The sequence below is a fragment of the Spinacia oleracea genome, chromosome 3 (genome assembly GCF_020520425.1).
Source record: "Spinacia oleracea cultivar Varoflay chromosome 3, BTI_SOV_V1, whole genome shotgun sequence".
NCBI lineage: Eukaryota > Viridiplantae > Streptophyta > Magnoliopsida > Caryophyllales > Amaranthaceae > Spinacia > Spinacia oleracea.
The window spans coordinates 62,927,273-62,946,339 of record NC_079489.1 but is presented as its reverse complement, the minus strand read 5'-3'; the positions used below and the strand labels follow the sequence as shown (position 1 = coordinate 62,946,339).

Below are 19,067 nucleotides of genomic sequence, written 5' to 3'. Positions count from 1 at the left end.
AAAAACCTTTCAGTTGTAACTCATGTACGTTTCTCTTGATATGACTAAATGCTATGAATTGGCATAGATAACAGACCAAAAAACAAGAGAAAATGAAGATTTGATTAACTGAAAGAAAAAGACGTAACCGATATTAAAGCATTCGAGATGCTTGATTTCTCTCCCAGTGATCTCTTAAAACCTCAACCAAACTGCTCCACAATATTCAATATAACATCCCCTCTCTACTAAGCTCTCTCTATATATATATTACTATTTCCCTAACTAACCCCCTAACTTATTCCCCAAGCTACTTGTACTAACTTATATAGCCATTCCCTGAAGTGCCCCCAACCGTAAATCAGTTCATAGCACTAGTATGGCATCTTAATGTTAAAGGGGTTTTAGACTGAATCATCTTATTTCAGGTAAAGGGATATTAGAGTTGTAACCTTATTGTAGTCCAAGCTTTCCCAACTTTATCTTGAGCCTGATTTAATACCAGGATTGACACTGACTAAAGATATCGCTATTGAAAGCTTGAAGCCATTACTGCTCTTTAGCTTCGTAGTTAGCAACCATAAACTGCACTGGGCAACAACCTAAACCTGGAGTCTCAGCTCAAAACCACATTCGCATGAACAAGGAAAACTAGATGAAGATTAACGTATACGAAAGTAGTCACCTACGGATTCAGTTAAGGAATCTTGTTACAAGTAATCATGCGTGCCTGTGTTCAATTTACATTTGTAGGTATCCTGAATTGATCTACGGTTCTTTGTGTCTCTCTGTGTGCATGTGTGTGGCATATGTGTTTCAATTGGTGGGTTAGACTTTGGGTTCTCTTCCTGTTGACATGGTATGGTCTAAAAAGTTATACTGGATGTACATTTATGAATCCTTTTCTATAATTTTGTCTACCAGCTGCTCAGCTGGTTTCTTAACTCTTTTTTTCTTGCAGTTGGAGTATGATGTCTTGGAGTATGTAGTGATAGAGAGATTGGCGCAAAGTGGTCGTGAAAAGTTAAAAGACGACGGGCTTAACTTGTCAGACTGGCTTCAATCTTTGGCTTCATTTTGGGGGCATCTGTATGTGTGCTCTCAGAGTTATTCTTTCGATCTTTTAGTCTGATTTTATTTTCTATTATGCCTAGCTAACTACTTTTATGTTTTCCTTTGCTTTTTCTGTTTTCGGAGATATATTTCTTTCTATATATGAAAAATTCGTCTTCTAGCAGATTTTCAGTAACGCTGGTTAGAAATTTGATTCATAATTTTGGTCTGGGTCTGTGTCCTCTCTTACTCCACCTGTTAGTGGAAACATTCTTAAGCTTTGTCCATGAAAACAACTCCTGGAGTTCATTGTGGACCTGTCAAATCGCCGTGTATAATGTGATAATGATCAAGACAGCTAGACATGACTTTGGGTATTGTAGTTTTATTTATACTGGAAACATTATGTGACAGCTTTCCGATTCTAGATTTCAGTGTCAGTGTCCTGGCTGATATCCTTTCAATGCTTGCTTTTAGGCGTATCTGAAGTTTGAGGTGTATTACGATGGTCAATCAGCGAGTTTGATTGAATAAGGATTCCTTGCAGAGGGTACCAGGGTAATAATTGGTGGCTTGGCAGGGGGCTTTCTTTAATGCTCCTGTTGGCTTCTGCTCGCTGGGTGTTGTTGGCTTGCTGCTCTAAGGGTTAGATGTCTGAGGTTGGGTCAATGGGATGCTTGGGCTTCACCTTCTTTATGTTCTCTTTTCAGATTACCTCCATGATATTATTAGTTTACTTGATTTTAGTCCTATTTGAGGAGTTGGCTGTATTGGCGGACTTCTGGAATGTATGACTTACAGGGGGTTTCTGCTAAGAGAGAGTGGATTTGCTGCAAGTTGATCTGACTTGTCTGAGATGAAGCCCCATATGGGAAGGGATGATCAGAAAGGCTGCTGGTAGTCGTACATTTGATGTAGATAATTGAGGAGTCCCGCTTCTTGAAATAAATACTTGTAGGAGCTGGTTTTGTAGGGAATGGGTGCAGATTTGCTGTTTAAGCGTTTTGCTGATTTTGGTGTGAACTCACAACATAAAACCAACACTTGCTCTATTAACTACATGTCACCAAGAGAAATGGAACGTTTCTTGTTGGACAGAGGGAGTAGATTTCAGTGGTTTCTAAGTTTGACTTTTATTTTGAAATCTCGTTGTTAGACCTTAGGAAAGAAGTTGATTTAGTTTAAGGCCATGCCTTTTATAAACTGGTATTCAGACTAGCTGTGTTGAGAAATGGTTGGCCTTTCAAAGTCTTCTCTCCTTTGTTTTGCGTATGGGGTGGTGATTTTCGAGAATCATTTGTCACTGCAGTGTTTTCGAAAGTATTAAGGTTTTCAAGCTGTGAGCCAGGCTAGGAATGATCTTTTCAGAATTTGGATTTGTTGCTTCTTAAGTGATGGTCATATTTTTTTTAACGATTCCATATCTGGATGGTTTGCTTTGCATCATATTGGAAAACGGTGTGCTTGTGTTAACTTCCTCTATGAAGCTTCTAGATATTGGTGTATCGATAAAACACTGGCTGTATTTGGAGTTTCTAAATCAATTGAAGAACTTCACAGGGATGAGCCCTCAAATTGTTCTTGGTCTTCACTTGTGAAATCGTAAGGTTGTGTGATCTGCTTGCTTGTACAACAGACATGAAATCCGTTGGAATTGAAGAAAGCAGGAAATGGAAAAAGTGCAGTAACAAAAGAACCCTTTTCTTTACTAATTTCTGTATTACATTCTTAATCATGTTAGAAACTCTGCATGTATTTTCCGTTACGAAGAGCTATGCGTAAAAGCCTAATTCTTTATGAGAATTACGACGAATAATAAGAGCACGATGGTTTCGTTTGTCAAAGGTTTAAGGTTTCATTTGGCTGGTATATTGTTGTATGTCCTGCCTGTGTGGTGCGGGTGTTGCTCTTGTCTTAGAAGGAAAGGGAAAGTTCTATACCAGTGGATTTTTGTGATTATTTCGTTTCCTCTTCTGTTCTTGATATGTCAAGACATGTAGATCAACCTCGGTCAAAATAGGAGCTGAGGTGTTTGTTGTCAGGAAGCGATTATTATTCTATTTTGGGATGAATTGGGATTTTCGATACAATAATAGGTAAATAGTTGAAGTGAAATGTTATTCTATTACATTGGTCATATGGAAAAGCAAGATGACAATGATGATGATCATGACCGCAAGAGAACAACTTGGGAGGTTATCAATCCTTCTGCTCTTCTATATTTTGGGGCAAACCCTTTCCAAGTTGGAGTCCATGTGATATTGCTACTGGAAATCCTGGTGAAATTTTCTTAACATTTTGTATCTTTTGACGCATAACTGGAAAATATAATTTTTTCTGGTGAAATCCTGGATAAAATTTAGTTATAGACTTTACTGAACTCAGGTCTTAAGGCTATGGATAAGCATTAAGCACCTAAATTTTTTATGTATTCTTTTGAAACAGCCACATGATTTTGTCATAAATTCCCAACTTCATACCATTTTGGGAACTGTATGTATTATCCATGTCCGTAAGGCTGTGTAGCTTGTGATTGGTGATGCCCTTTTTGTGTTATTGAGTGAAGTCACTGAATTTTGTGAATGCAGTTTATTGTTCAACTAATAGTTCTAAATATATTTGCTCACTTGCCAAGGCTTTGGTATTACAGAACAAAGACTTTTTTTACCTGCGTTTATCAGCCTGATATCCCTTTTGTAACTTGTTTACCGGCTGCTCTCTACCAGATTTTGCCTGAGTTTGTATAACTTTTATTTCTTAAAAACCTACTAAATTGTAGCTATAGGATCTGATTCTTTGTTATTACCATTTTTCCGTGCACAAAATGGTTCTTAAATCCTCTTGAAGTCCTTAACAAATTGTTGTTATTATAGGTGCAAGAAGTACCCTTCAATGGAGCTGAGAGGTCTTTTTCAATACCTTGTCAACCAATTGAAAAGGGGCCGAGGAATTGAACTCCTCCTTCTGCAGGTATACATTATAATGTTTCATGCATATCCGAGAACACTTATGTCGAAGAGCTTTTTTTCCCCATCCATCTAGTTTTCTTCTTTGTAGGAGTTGATACAACAGATGGCGAATGTTCAATACACGGAAAATATGACAGAGGAGCAGCTGGATTCCATGGCAGGTGGAGAGACTTTGCGATATCTGGCCACATCTTATGGCGTTAGCCGAAACAATAAGGTGACGATTTTTTGAGATATGATATTTCTATTTAAGGATAAGACATGGACTTTGTTGAAGTACTACGAGGGCAAGCTGTTTTTGGGAGTAACTGAAAGAATGCGAACTTAGAAAGAACTAATGCTTCCTTAGAAATCATGAAAGGGGTGTTGTACTGTTGTTGCCTCATGGAGCTAATGGTCCAGGAGCAATTTTTGTAGAAATTATTCTGCTTGCTTATTATTTTGAACCTTAGCTTCATTTTTATTTGAAATAGGTTTGTTCGAAATTTTGGCTTTATGTCCAAACAGTCATTCTTAGCAGGATAATATTGCTATAAAATATTATTGTTGTGAATGTTACAAGATATTTTGTTTTCTATTTTAATTGATTAACAAACGAATAATTCATATTTTTAAAGGTTTCTCTATGGTATCTTTCGGAGAGGGAAGCCCCACTCTTTAATTTGAAGCTCTTTGCAAAGTCATAGAGGGATTGGGGGTTGAAAGAGGGAAGTTTTGTGCCGTACGTTTTTAATATCATGTTGTATTTGGCTTGTATAAGTTCAGTAATCAACTGTTTGAAGTACTAAGTTCAGTGATCAACTGTTTGAAATTTAATTGCTGCTTTATCAGTTTTAAAGTATAGCCAGCTCATCCTTTTTGTTTTTTCAATAAGCTTTTTCACTGAAAAGAGTCTCCTACTTGCCTGGATATAGGTTGTGGAGGGGAGGGGTTGTAGGCTCTGTGATTTGAACTTGGTTAGAAGTATCGGACACGGACGTATGGGTTCGTGCCCTATGTTAAGAGTGTCAGATGCGACTTATGCATGGAGATTTTACATGATTTAGTTCAATATGAGTGTCTAACTGTCAAACAAAATGTCCGAGTGTGAACTATTGAAATGGGTATTTGAGGTAAAATAAAGAGTCGGGAGTAACCATAGGCTTTAGGACTCGCTGAGATGTGCACCTTTCATTCATGAACAACTGATCTGCTGACTGTCCTAGAATTGCAGTGGACTGTTTTCGAATCACTCCGGTCACTAAAGTTAGACGCAGTGCCTGAAGTATTGTCATGAATACTATATTCTTTGTATCTGGTCAGAATTCAGTGTTTTGTGAACTTTTTCCTGTTCCGGTGTCCACCAGAGAAGGCCTTTCGTAACAACATTATTCCATCTTTGGATTAGTTTTCCTTACCATACCGAAATGTGTGTGAATATCTTTATCACTAATCTTCTTACTTTGTCTTGAAAATTTGGTACTTTAATCCAGGATAGTGTTTGTTAGGACTCGGGAGCCTCATTCTGTTGATAGTCTCCCCTTTAATTATATTAGATGTTCCCATTAATTATGTTCTGATTTTGCTTTATTATTGTTTGCTTTTGAAGCCTATTTTCCTTAATAGTTCTGTGATTCTTTTTTAAGGTATTAGTGCTACTGAACAATAGCCATTTTGGTACTTACTCAAGATGCCAAGGTGATTTCGTGATGATGACTTCACATAATATTGCAGGCACTGATTAAATCTACAAACAGACTCAGGGACTCCTTGGTTCCGAAGGAAGAACCAAAGCTGGCCATTCCTCTTTTACTGCTGATTGCACAACACCGTTCTCTGTACGTTAAGTATAATTGTTTGACTTTCATTTGTTAGACCGGGTAGCACTTTAGTACCCGATTTGTTGTTTCTTAGAGCTAGGGAGAACTGTAACAAATTTATCCGTTAGATGTATGCTGACTAATTCCCCTTAAAAATCCGTGCACCCCTTTCTTTTGAGCTTAGTGGTTTGGTTTTCACCAGTTTCTAATTATTTCTGTCTGGCACAAGGTTTGTATGTTTCCCTTTAATTTTTGTTTTTTTTTGTAGGGTTGTTACTAATGCGGATGCACCTTATATAAAAATGGTGTGCGAGCAATTTGACAGATGCCATGGAATTCTTCTTCAGTATGTGGATTTTCTTTGTAGTGCTGTTAATCCAGCAACTGCATATGCACAACTAGTACCCACTCTTGATGATCTTGTTCATCAGTACCATCTTGATCCTGAGGTATTCCCTCTTTTTAAAGTGTATTTGTGTGGGTGGGTGGGGGGGGGAGGGGGGGAGGGGGAGAGGAAACGGAGGACTGGTTCGCCATCACAGGTACGGAGTACTTTTTTTTTCTAAACTATTAACACATGTATAAATGTGCTAGGTGGCCTTCTTGATCTATCGACCGGTTATGAGGCTTTTCAAGTGTAAAAATAGCTCGGTCACATGGCCTTTGTGTGATCGTGACGAGCCAAGTGGTGCGGGTGACCTGGTTTTGGATCTTGGGCCTCCTCGCCATCCTGTGAGGTAGCACTTTGACTTTCTTGTGTGTAGCATTGGTTAAGAGTTATGCATTCCAAATTTGGGAATGTCATTCCCCTCACTATAGACACTTGTGCCTCTCATTGACGGCTATTAGTTGTGATCAACGTGATTGTTTGACCCTCACATCATATATGTTGTAGCTTGCTTTATTCCAGTGCTTTATCTGTTAATTGTAAATTTTGCAGGTGGTCCCATCTTCTTGATACAATTAGAACTATGTTGCCATCAAAAGCGTGGAATAGCCTTTCCCCAGATTTATATGCAACCTTTTGGGGTCTTACGTTGTATGATCTGTATGTTCCTCGGAGTCGCTATGAGTCTGAGATTGCTAAACAGCATGCTGCTTTGAAGGCTCTTGAAGAGTTCTCTGATAATTCAGGCTCTGCAATTGCAAAGAGGAAGAAAGATAAAGAGAGGATACAAGAATCCTTAGATCGTCTCATGAGCGAGCTCCAAAAACATGAAGAGAATGTCGCTTCCGTGCGTAGGAGGCTTGCAAATGAAAAAGATACCTGGTTGAGTTCTTGCCCTGATACATTGAAGATAAATATGGAGTTTCTACAGCGTTGTATTTTTCCACGCTGTATTTTCAGCATGCAAGATGCTGTTTATTGTGCAATGTTTGTCCATACTCTTCACTCCTTGGGCACACCATTTTTCAACACAGTCAACCATCTTGATGTTTTAATCTGCAAAACTATACACCCAATGATATGCTGCTGTACTGAGTACGAGGCTGGTAGACTTGGAAGGTTTTTGTTTGAAACACTAAAAATTGCATATTCTTGGAAGGTAACTATATATTTTTGTGAACATCTGTTTGTTGTTGTTTCATGATTGGAACTTTATGTTGGCTATTTGGTTTCAGAGTGATGAATCAGTTTATGAACGTGAATGTGGTAACATGCCTGGGTTTGCAGTTTATTATAGATACCCAAATAGTCAGCGAGTGACATACGGCCAGTTCATTAAAGTGAGTAGTAGATATATTGCGTTTATGATGTTTTATTTGTTTTTTATGTCGGTCCTAATTCTTTGTCTGAAAGAATGTGCTTGTGTCCAGATTTCAATTATTATGATGTTATCATGGTCATTCCCTTTCTCTGGTGTGTCACACGGCAGTGCACCAATGCAGTTGACTCTTGTGCTTCTGAATTTGAATTATTTGAGGAAAAATCTATGTTGTTGTATGTGTGATTGTGGGACATCTTATATTATCTTTTGTGTTTATAATAGTTTATGTATTGTTCCTGCTGCTAAATTTCTTTCTCCGGTCGTATTTTTTCGTAAGATTGAAACTTAAGTATGTGTTTTAACTCTTTTAAAGAGACTTGAGAATGTACTTATGACTTCTATACTACCGTTAGAACATTTATATTCACAGAGCAGTGATTGTCTTCACGTACTCAATTCCAATCCAAATCTTTGCCTTGTTTCTCAAGTTATAGTTTAGATCTTAAATTTGTACCTTAGTAAGCATGGAGTGTAATTTTTCTCTGATAGCTATGATAAGCTTTCTGGTCATCGTATACCCTGTTTGTGGGTGTGGAGGGCATTTAGTTGTTGTGTTATATATGTATATATTTTTTTGCCTTGTTCTATTCGGTATTTGGTCGTGACATGAATATTTGAAATGAAAACCCATGAACATGTTGTGTATGGTAACTTCGTCCTTGATTTTGAGTTGTATAGGATACTCATCTGTGTTCTTTTTATTTGGAGGTGCATTGGAAGTGGAGTCAAAGAATCACCCGGCTGTTGATACAGTGCTTGGAATCTGCAGAATATATGGAAATCCGAAATGCCCTCATAATGTTGACAAAAATATCAAGTGTATTTCCAGTTACTAGGAAAAGTGGAATAAACATTGAGAAACGAGTGAGTTAGGTCTTTGGATGTAGTCTTATTTGTGAAGTTGATATTTTCTCTTAATACATTTTAACTCGTGTGTTTCCTGCCATGTCTATAGGTGGCGAAGATTAAAGGTGAAGAAAGAGAAGACTTGAAGGTTCTAGCAACTGGTGTTGCGGCTGCTTTGGCAGCTAGAAAGGTAAATCAATTGGACAATGCAAAGGAGTCTTCCATTGTCTGTCATGTTTTTTTTTAATTATTTATACCAAGTACATCTTATTTCAGCCGTCATGGATTACTGAAGATGAATTTGGGATGGGATATGTTGAATTGAAGTCTGGGCCATCAGTTGCTCCAAAGTCTTCCACAGGTAATGGTGTTTCTCAAAGTGAACCTACTGGGGGACGAGTTGCCTCTGAAGCTCAACCTTTGGATTCAGGGAGTTCCCTGAAAGATCAAGCAATCCGAGTGAAGCCTATTGATGGAAAACTGGAGAGGTCAGAAAATATTTCAGGGAGTGTTAAGAAAGGTGGTTCAATGACAAATGGGCCAGATGTGCAGCCATTTGGAGCACATGTTGACGAGCCTTCAAACAAGATTGTGGATGAAAGTATTGCAAAAGGAATGGTAATGTCTTCTACTGAAAGCGAGGTATTGCCTATATTCTGTTATTTTCCTTTAGTCGAAACACCAGTTTTTATTGTCATTAAATCTAAAACCAGGGTAATTGTTTGCTAGTAGAAGCAGAAACACTTTCCAGTGGCTTTCTTTAACCTTGAATTCTTGATTAAGCATTCAAATAGTATTTCACTTAAAGCCTGGCATTTTGGTAAAAGAACTCTTTCAGAGCAGTGTTGCTTCCTCTGCTTAATGCATTTTCACATTGTTCTCCTATCCCAGTGCTCAACAAAGCCAAGATTTTCCACACAGAAGACGAAAATTCTGGAGCTTGCGTGGACTTGTGGAAAATCTTGGCTTTGTTGAGCATGGTGTCTCTTGAACACGAGTAATGTGATACAATATAGCAGTTATTTCACTTGTGAAGAACTGGGCGACTACTTTTCTTTTTTGTTTGTTTGTTGCAAAGTACTCCCTGTGAGTTGTTTCTCTTATCAACTAACGGTGTTTTATCTTCAACTTATAGGACCTTTAATTATCTGAAAACCTTATTGAACTTTATTTAAAGTTTATTAAACTATTACTAAACTTTTAACCATTAGAATATTGATAATAATTGATGTTAGGAATACACGTGGGACCTTAGGTAAGTGAGAGAAACAATATAAAATTAGAAAAAACATGCTATTTATAGAAACGGTGCAAGTATTCCGGGACGGCTTTATAAGGAAAGCGGTGCGAGTATTCCGGGATGTAGGGAGTAATAAACTCCACCAGATACCTCAATGTATACTTTTCTTGTGTATGTACAGTTACCGGTTATCATTCTGCACAGTTCCTGATTTATATCCCTCGATTCTCAAAGAAGGGAAAATATTAATTTTATTTTTTCTCATTTGGAATGTGAACGGGAAAAATAACAAGTGTTTGTTTCTGGTACAGCAAAAAAATGCTACTAAACGGACCTCAGCTGGAGCTGGTGCAAAGGCACTTAAACAAGAGCCTAAAGACGAGGCAAAGTCAGCGAAAGCTGCTGGAAGAGGTATTGTTTCTGGAAGTGAGAGGGAGCATGCAAGTCATCCTATTGAGGGAAGGCAAACCGGGCAAGCTACTGTTGTGTCTGCCTCTGTTGCTAATGGTAATTCAGCTCCTTCGTCTAAAGGCTTGTCTTCATCCACAAAAAATGATTTTGAAGCTAATGAATTACGGGGAGAAATCGGACCCACAAAGTCCGCTAATTTAAGGGGTTCTTTGAGGGATGATGGCACCGATCAATCTGATATTCCTCGGCCTCAACATTCCCGTTTAGCTCATTCTCCGAGGCTTGATGCTGGTGCAAAGGCTTTAGAGAGACAACAAAAAAGAACTAGCCCTGCAGAAGAACCAGATAGGATACATAAAAGGAGGAAAGGTGATTCTGATATGAGAGATTTTGAGGGAGATGTTCGATTGACCGACCGAGAGAAAACAGTTGAGCAAAGAGTACTGGACAAATCTTATCCTTCAGAATTGGATAAGTCAGGGACTGAGGAATTGGCCTTTGGTGGGGTTGCTGATAAACATGCGGATAGGACAAAGGAGAAAAGTAGTGAAAAGTATGAGAAGGACCACAGAGATAGATCTGAGCGCAGTGATAAACTCCGTGGTGATGATATTTCTGAAAAGTCAAGAGACAGATCAATGGAACGGTATGGAAGAGAGCGCTCAGTCGAAAGAGTACCGGAGCGGAGGATTGATAGGGGTATCGATGGCCTCAATGACAAAGTCAGGGATGAAAGAAGCAAGGATGACAGAGCTAAATTGCGTTACAATGAAGTATCTGGTGATAAATCTCATAGTGATGATCGATTTCATTGTCAAAATTTGCCACCTCCACCCCCTTTACCACCTCATGTAGTTCCACAATCTGTAAATGCTGGTCGAAGAGATGATGATGCTGAAAGAAGATTGACGACCACTAGACATAACCAAAGGCTTTCTCCTAAACATGAAGAAAAAGAGCGTCGACGGTCAGAGGAAAGCATGTTGACTGCGCAAGATGATTCCAGGCGGAGAAGAGAAGATGAAATTAGAGATAGAAAGCGTGAAGAGCGGGAGACTTCGACAATAAAGGTATGTAGGACAATTATTCATTTTATCCAACTAAATCTCAATTGATGATCGTACTATTACATTGACTTTTAGCTATTAAATAACAAATTACTGCGAGAACACTTGCAAAGAAACACTCATCTTGACAGCTATTCTAAAATTTCTGTTCTTATTTAGAGTGTAATAATTACTAGTGGACTTCTATGTTTTATCAATCAACTGTTGTGGCTTTTTAAATATTTTTTATGTTATTTTATTTTCTTTGACGTTGCTTATTACAGAAGTGGCTGTTTGGCAGTCAACGGACTTAAGATGAGTCAAAACATGTTTAGCGCAGTTGTAATTGTACTTAATTTGTATTGCACCCATTGTTATAGTTTCGTAATTTGGGTTTCTGATGTTAGCTACATTTAAACCTTCTTTCACTTGTGTTCTTGCTCTCCATACTGATTGTTTTGGCCATTTGTTTATTGAAATTTTGTACTGATTTTCGGTAAAACTTAGTTCATCTGACCTCCTAGTACGAGTTGAGTCACGTTCTGTTCTATTTCTAAAAGATCTTGTTGGTTTCGTCACTTTTGCAGGTGGAAGAGAGAGAAAGGGAGAAGGAAAAAGAACGAGAACGGGAGAGGGATAGAGCAGGCCTTTCGAAAGAGGAAATAGATTCAACAGCAGCCTCAAAGAGACGGAAACTTAAAAGGGAGCACATTCCCGGTGCAGAACCTGCTGAGTATTCCCCTGTTGCTCTACCACCCCCGATTTCCATTGGCATGTCGCAGGCGTATGATGGTAGGGAAAGAGGAGATCGGAAAGGTTCAATGGTTCCGCGTTCAGCGTACTTTGAGGAACCAGGTATGAGGATACATGTGAAAGAACCAACAAGCAAGATGGCACGGCGTGATGTTGACCCGTATCCTTTTTTCTGAGTTCCCTACTGTGTTTGTACAAATGAGACTACTGGCTTCGAATTTTTATGAAATTCTGTGTGCACTCTCCTGTTTGTCTGGTCCCCCCCCCCCCCCCTTATCATCTCTCATCCACGCCGTCGTTTCTTCCTGGATAGGACTTTTCTTCAGCAAGAATTTAGAGGTTCTTGGTCGGTTGTTGTCAAATTTCATTGAAGTTAATGGTCTTTATATTTCTAGTTGTAAATTATGTGAATAGTTTCTTTTTCTTTTGTGGTTGTTCGTGGTAGAAGTTGATATCAGTAGGCCTTTGTTTTTCTTTTTAAAGGTTATTCGTTTATTGATAATGTAAATAGGATTGATTTTCTTTTGTTTAGGAACTAAGAGTAGTTATTTTAGGTTTTTTGGAGTATTTGATTTCGGGTATACTTTCATGGTGAGGTTAGATGGTAAATCTTTACCATTCAGCTAATTGTTCTTGTTTGTAGTCTATTCACCAAGTTTTCTTGGAATTGGGCTTGGGTAGATCGAAGTTCGAGCGCAGTTTCATTGTACTCGCTATTCTCCTGTTATTTATCTAGGGCCATATAAATCATCCGCAAGGGAAAAAAAAGGGAAAAAAAAACATTTCTTGTAGAGGGAAAAAAAACATTTCTTGTAGAGTAAGTTAATAATGCAAAGTGTAGGCGAGTCTAGTTTGTTAAAGAAAATCATTGTTCTATTGTGAAATGATTAGATTGCTAGAGTATGTTGTGAGAATGTGAGGTACAAGTTTCACAATGATTCAATTATCAACTGCATGTCTTACTGCGTTAGGTAGCAGTGAAAGCACGTTTCTTTGCAGTATGGGTCTAGTTTTGAGCATGCTGCTGTTAGAAACAATATTATCATGTAATATTATTGAAGAAGAAACACAAACCACAGCATTTTTTACTCATCACATTTTAACCCTTTTGCTGTATTCTGAATAAATTTGCCTACCTTAATAAACGTGTGCCAGAATGTATGAACGTGATTGGGATGATGAGAAAAGACTGAGAGCTGAAGCAAAACGCCGACACAGGAAATGATCAGGATGTGATTATCATATTGCAGACAAGTGGTAGCTGTATCATGTTTTACTGGAATATTTCCATAATGTTGAGGATTTTGTCCTGTTTTTATATTTTAGCAGAATCGCATCATCAGTTTTACCCGAAGGTAGGGAGATCTATGATATTATTAGCATTGTAAGTGGAATTGTATGTTAATTGTTTGAGAAATCTCCTGGCACTAATTACAAATAACGAGATTTGGAATATTCCGAAATTCAAGTTATGAATGATGGTGATTTTGATTATTGCGATTAAGCAAACGGGAAGAAGCAAGGCTGGATTCTCTTACCATATTGCTTGAGGAGAACTGTTGGGCTAATCCTGCATGTGTAAATCCCAACATTGCCGAATTACAGTAGACAAGGGGGACATATTTAGGAGGTATGTCTCATATTGAAAATGTATTCGAAGTTTGATGTGCTTTAGATAAAAATAGACACGTCCAAGTGTTGGTTATCATGTGGTAGTCTTTTGTTGACAAATTCTAGTATATTAGTGTATCATAGTAAAAATCAATTGCTTGATAGAAATATGATTTCTGATATGTAAATCTGCACATTCGAAAATAGGCAATTTTGATAAATTTTATGGTTATTTTATTGCCTCTTATGTTGTATAATTAGTTGATTCCTTTATGCCAAACATTTAGGTTTTGTTTGGCAACACTAGCTGAAATTAAGTTGAAACTGATAAGGGAGCTGAAACTGATAAGGTAGTACTTGAAATTGATAAGATGCTGAAACTGATAAGGTAGCTGTTTATATTGTCTGTGTGGTAGAATTAGTTTTGTAAGTACCTAAAATTGTCCGTTTCTATTGATTGCTAGCCAATATGAAAAAAGGTAACACAAAAATGTACTAGTTGTTGGCAATTCCAGATAGACAACTACGTAGTACATATTTGACATAAATGTACCATTAGTTTTGACTAGTGGTATGTACATAGGCAGCGAGGGATCACAAATTTGTGATTTTTTATACAATCGAAACTTTAAACTTACTTCCCTATGTCCAAAATACAATATACATATTAGTATACTCTTTATGATTATCGGGAGGGGTATGAATTTAGATATCATAATACTTTCTATTACCTTCTCAAATTTCCCTTGCCTCTTACTCAATTTCCACCAACAAACAAATTAAATATACCAAAACTCCAAAAGTTGTAATACGCTAAAACCTCTCAAGCTTACCTAATTGCAGGGAGCACTCAATTGTTCTTAAGGCGCTTGCGTCAATGTTTGAAATCTAACTAGTGAGTGTCCCGAGCGTTGGCCCGGTTTTGACTTTTATTTGGATTTATTTGTTGTAAATATGTGTCCATGTAGATGATGGGTCGTCATAGAATTATGGGGTTATACACAAGATTATTAGTTGCCGATTAACAACCTTCCCAAGCTCAAACTCTACCCTCTATTACCCAGAGTGCATGTAATATGTTCTATAATTATTTACTCGTTACTACGTTCTATTACCCTGATTTTTTTTATTTTTTTTTTGAAGCTTTATCTATAAAAGTAATAACTTTACATTTATAAGTTGAATAATTATTCCCTTTTTTTGCATTCACTTCTATTCAATTTGTTATTTATTGTAAAAAGATCATAAATGTTTATACAGAATATATAACACAAGTTGTAGTTGGTTTAGATGGTTGGATGTTGAACTTTTAACAAAGAGGTCTGGTGTTCGATCCTTGCTTACATTTTTTTTTTGGTTGTCAATGACATGTCATGATGCTGATTAGTGGTTACGTGGCGTAATAAGGAGAGGTATACGTGACACGCATACGTTCTTAAGAACGCCTTTTAATATATTAGTATAGATTCTGAATTTTTAGTTTGTTACCCTGAACCCAAGGCCGATGAGTTAATGTTTAAGCCATGAAAGACTTCTTCTTGTTGGCTTCCCTCCGATGTACTCTGCCATCAAGTTTTTCATGACAATTGTGTAAGGATGAACGTACTGAACATTGGAAGCCATTTCTGACGAGAGCAAGAGGGGAAAGGAAAGAAAATATGGATGGTTGTTTGAATAAAGAAAGAAAGGGAAGTGATGGATATTGGAAATAGAAAACAGACCTCTATTTATAAAGGTGTTATCAACTTATCATGCATTGGATTCTGCTTTCATGGTAGTTACCTGGGTAATTTACCACGGTTTGAATGCATACATGGTAATTACCAATGTATTTTCATACTTTAGTTTTCCAAAAATATATTACTTCATTAAAAAAAAGCACTGAAAAATTATTTAAAGTCTTCAACAAGGCCATTTATTGAATTGAATGGTCATATCCCACTGTTTTCATGCTTGGTAGGTACCTGAATCATATGCCATTGATTGAATGCATGGTAGGTACCTAGGTCTTGTAGCCTTGCAGTGTTTCGTTTCCCAATAACTAAGTCAGAAGCACTGTAAAGTTTCAAAGCATGCATTTTCAGCTAGGAATCTAACTGGTATTTGTTTTAAAGTCACAGTGTTCACTAATGTAACTATTCATAATAACAGTAACCAAATAAAACTAGTTCCGTTGGAAGTGCTTACATGTATTTATCAAGACCACTACTGCTGGAACAATGACATAGAGTATCAATGACTAAATATTTATCCTTGGTTGTATCTAGAGTGTAATAATGGCCTATACAAAATACAGATACTATCCTAAACAATCGAAACATAAGTCTGTAACGTTGGAATTATATTTCAAATTCACTAGCAAAATAAAATTTTAATACAATAATAAAAATAACCATCTGATGCATATTACATTATTACTTCCATTTAAAAATGACCTTGACGACTGTCATTTGAACAATTATTTAGACAAACGAGAAATAGAGTGTCACTAGATAGATGAATATAAAAAAATATTGATACATTTAGATAAATGTGTACTACATGCGGGTTGGTGATAGAAAAAAATGAATAAAGTATGATAACATGAAAAAGAACATATACGTGTTGTGGGGAAGAAAGATAAGATGGTTAATTTCCATGTTCATAAATAAAGTAAATCATAACATTATGAAACAAACTAAAACGATTAGTAATTTTGAAATGGAGGTATTATTTAAAAAAATAAAAAAAGAAATTATTTTCAATAAATAAAAAGTATGAGTTTTCTGTATTAATATTATAAATTGGTGAACATGTGTGGGTAATTACCAACTATTCACATGGATGGATAACACCATATTTGTATACCAATTGGTTATTACTGACTTATGTCCCGGTAGTTACCTTCCACAAAACATGGTTCTATTTTTAAGTTATTATCTTTAAGTAATTACCAAGATACTTCTCGGTTGTATCCCACATAATAAGTCTCAAAGTGAAAAGGTAAATTTTGTGGTAGTTAGGTATGAGATTTAGTTAAAGTATTTTCATTTGGTCATTACCGAGTAATGGGTTAATAGTTGTCGTCGGAAAAACATGGTTCTAAATTTAAGTTATAATTTGTAAGTAAGGACCACGATATCTCTCGGTAGTGACCCACATAATAAGTCTTAAAGTGGAAAGGTAAATTTTGTGGTAGTTGGGTATGAGATTTAGTTAAAGTATTTTAATCTATAAAATAGATTTTCATATGTATTTTTCCCACCAAAATAACGGGCATAGGTTAGGGTGAGGGCTTTCTCATGGGTAAACATTTTTAAGATTGATTTCTATTGCAATGAATATGTGTGTTGTACTTATTGGGTCCGTAAAGAATGCTACTAGTTAGTAAGGTATACGTATAAGTTATCATGTTACTTTAACTCTAACTAATAACTCTTAGAGACATAGGGGTATTTACATTTGGTTTATAATTGCTCTGGATATGTAGTTGATTTTTGTTTTTACTAATAATAACAATAATTAAAATTGTAATGGATATTGTTGTTTTAATCGCCACGTGTTAGAATGTTGTTACCATAGGTAACACACATATAATAAACTCCAATTCCTGATAAATGCGAGAGTGAATGTTGATGAGGAAATGGACGAGTTATTTAAAACCTCTTTCGATATCGATCAACTACAAGTGACACGTGTTATTTAAAACCTCTTTTTATATCAACTACAATTGACAGAGAAAACACATTAATCTAATATTTACACGTTATTGAGAGGCCGGCTGGGATCAAGCTCCAAGTGAAAACTCAACTGTAATATAATCTTACATAAATAAGAACAAGATATCTTTAATGGTTATTTTACATGTACAAGTAGTATGATTTGGAGATAAAAAAAATAGAATGACTAAGGCAATTTAAAATTAGTGTAAGAAATTGAGTAATGAGTTGATTAAGACTATATTTAATGTCTATCGAAGTTAACTTGGTACGTACCTAGATATATACTGGTACCTTTAGTATATCGGTGACATCGTGATTAAAAATTCGACCAATAGCGACAAAATAAGAACACATAATTGTTGGCGGAACCTTAAAAATTTCAAAAATATGCAGTTTCTCCAAATATTTTTAATTCGTGGGTAATCCGAAAGTCCTTGCCAAAAGTTTGATAAAAACCCCAATATTTTCTCTCTCTTCGGAAAACCTTTCTCTCTCCTAAACACCCTAAATCCCCTCCTCTCCCTCTCTCCAAAAAAGCCCCTAAAATCACCCTCCAATATCTACTAAATTTTGAACTCCGGTAAGGTTTGTTCTTACATTTGCTTTGAAATTTCTTATTTTGCTTATAGAATTATTGAATTACATAATTTCAGGTACTCCAATTTATTTGTTCACGTATCAATTGTCGCCGACTACACTTCCGTTCTCGTGTTCTGTTGGCAATACATTTATGATTTTGAGGTCAATTCATTCAAAGTACCCATTAATTATGTTTACGGTCTGAAAACTAAACTAGAATTGGAAATTATTGTTGCCTATCTTGCAGATACTTTTCATTTTTACAATAGACAAAGGGTTAATCCCTTTCCTAGTATGTCATTGATTTTGAGTATTGGTTTACAACTGTTAGTAGTGTTTTATGGCTCATATACATGCACATTGAAGAGGACGGAGACAATTCTTCTATTTAGGTGGCTTTCAGATGATTATAGATACATGTGTTCCCTTCTTACTATCCATGTTGTTGCATGTGCCCTTTTATTCGGTTACTATACACGTTAGAAGCCCATTTGGTTACTTGTCCCAAGCTTGGCTTGAGGGAGCTATTAGTGAGTGAGGCAAGGGAGTTGTAGTGTGCTTCATATAAGCACAATTTGGGTGTTAAAAAAGGAAAGGGACTTCTTCTTGTTCTTGTCTGGTGATTTGAAAAGAAAAAAAAAAGCAAAATGAGCAAAAAGATGAGAAGGATTGAAAATGTGAAGGTTCCTAAAAGGAAGAAAAGGAAAAAAATAAAAAGAGATAGAGAAAGAAATTGAGAAAAAAAAGGGATTCATTACTTTCGGGAAAATTCAAAGCATAATTTCACCAAAATGTTTCAATTCCATATTCTTATGAGTGATCGGTCGTATAGATGAAAAAAAAGTTGAAAAACTATTGTGTGGTTTGTTTGTTGTATTCTCATTTGTTGAGTGGGAGAGTTGTGGTCATTATTCGTCTCTGATCATGAGATATACTAGGATTTTGGCTCCCCAAAGCTAATGTTTTAAGCTCACATTTTTTTCCAAATTTACCTTACCCTTACCCTTACCTAAGCCTTACATTACAAGCTTTGAAGACCTTCCGACCTTTGTGCATAGAGTCATATTAATGTGAAAGTAGTTATGACATGACATATTCCGAGTCGACTGTTAGGTTGAGTGCATGTCCTTTTAAACACACGAGTGTTGTGAGTTTGGGAGGGCATTTTTCACATAAATTGTTGGGAGGAGAGAGATCGGGTACATCTTTACCCGCCACATAAATGAGTGAAGAGTGTGTATGCAATAGTCTTGAATTCCATGTGCACTTGTGGTTCGCTTTGCGTGACGATTGTTAGGGAGGATTTATAGT

At 36.5% G+C, this 19,067-nt stretch overlaps 1 protein-coding gene across 3 annotated transcripts in view; it reads left to right on the top strand.

The window, feature by feature from the left end:
* LOC110783214 (THO complex subunit 2) overlaps positions 1-13,359 on the top strand; it is a 50,402-nt gene extending 37,043 nt beyond the window's left edge. The window contains exons 19-33 of one of the 3 annotated variants that reach the window (XM_021987523.2): positions 941-1,068; positions 3,906-4,002; positions 4,090-4,218; positions 5,715-5,818; positions 6,069-6,249; positions 6,395-6,537; positions 6,741-7,347; positions 7,424-7,528; positions 8,278-8,433; positions 8,525-8,605; positions 8,692-8,776; positions 8,846-9,057; positions 9,967-11,136; positions 11,700-12,025; positions 13,021-13,359. In XM_021987523.2, the coding sequence (XP_021843215.1) occupies positions 941-1,068; positions 3,906-4,002; positions 4,090-4,218; positions 5,715-5,818; positions 6,069-6,249; positions 6,395-6,537; positions 6,741-7,347; positions 7,424-7,528; positions 8,278-8,433; positions 8,525-8,605; positions 8,692-8,776; positions 8,846-9,057; positions 9,967-11,136; positions 11,700-12,025; positions 13,021-13,090 (3,594 nt within the window). In that variant the 3' untranslated portion in view covers positions 13,091-13,359. Of the gene's footprint in view, positions 1-940; positions 1,069-3,905; positions 4,003-4,089; positions 4,219-5,714; positions 5,819-6,068; positions 6,250-6,394; positions 6,538-6,740; positions 7,348-7,423; positions 7,529-8,277; positions 8,434-8,524; positions 8,606-8,691; positions 9,058-9,966; positions 11,137-11,699; positions 12,026-13,020 lie in introns of all 3 variants that reach the window. The other 2 variants (XM_021987522.2, XM_021987524.2) reach the window with 2 other exon arrangements.
* The last annotated feature ends 5,708 nt before the right edge of the window (positions 13,360-19,067 follow it).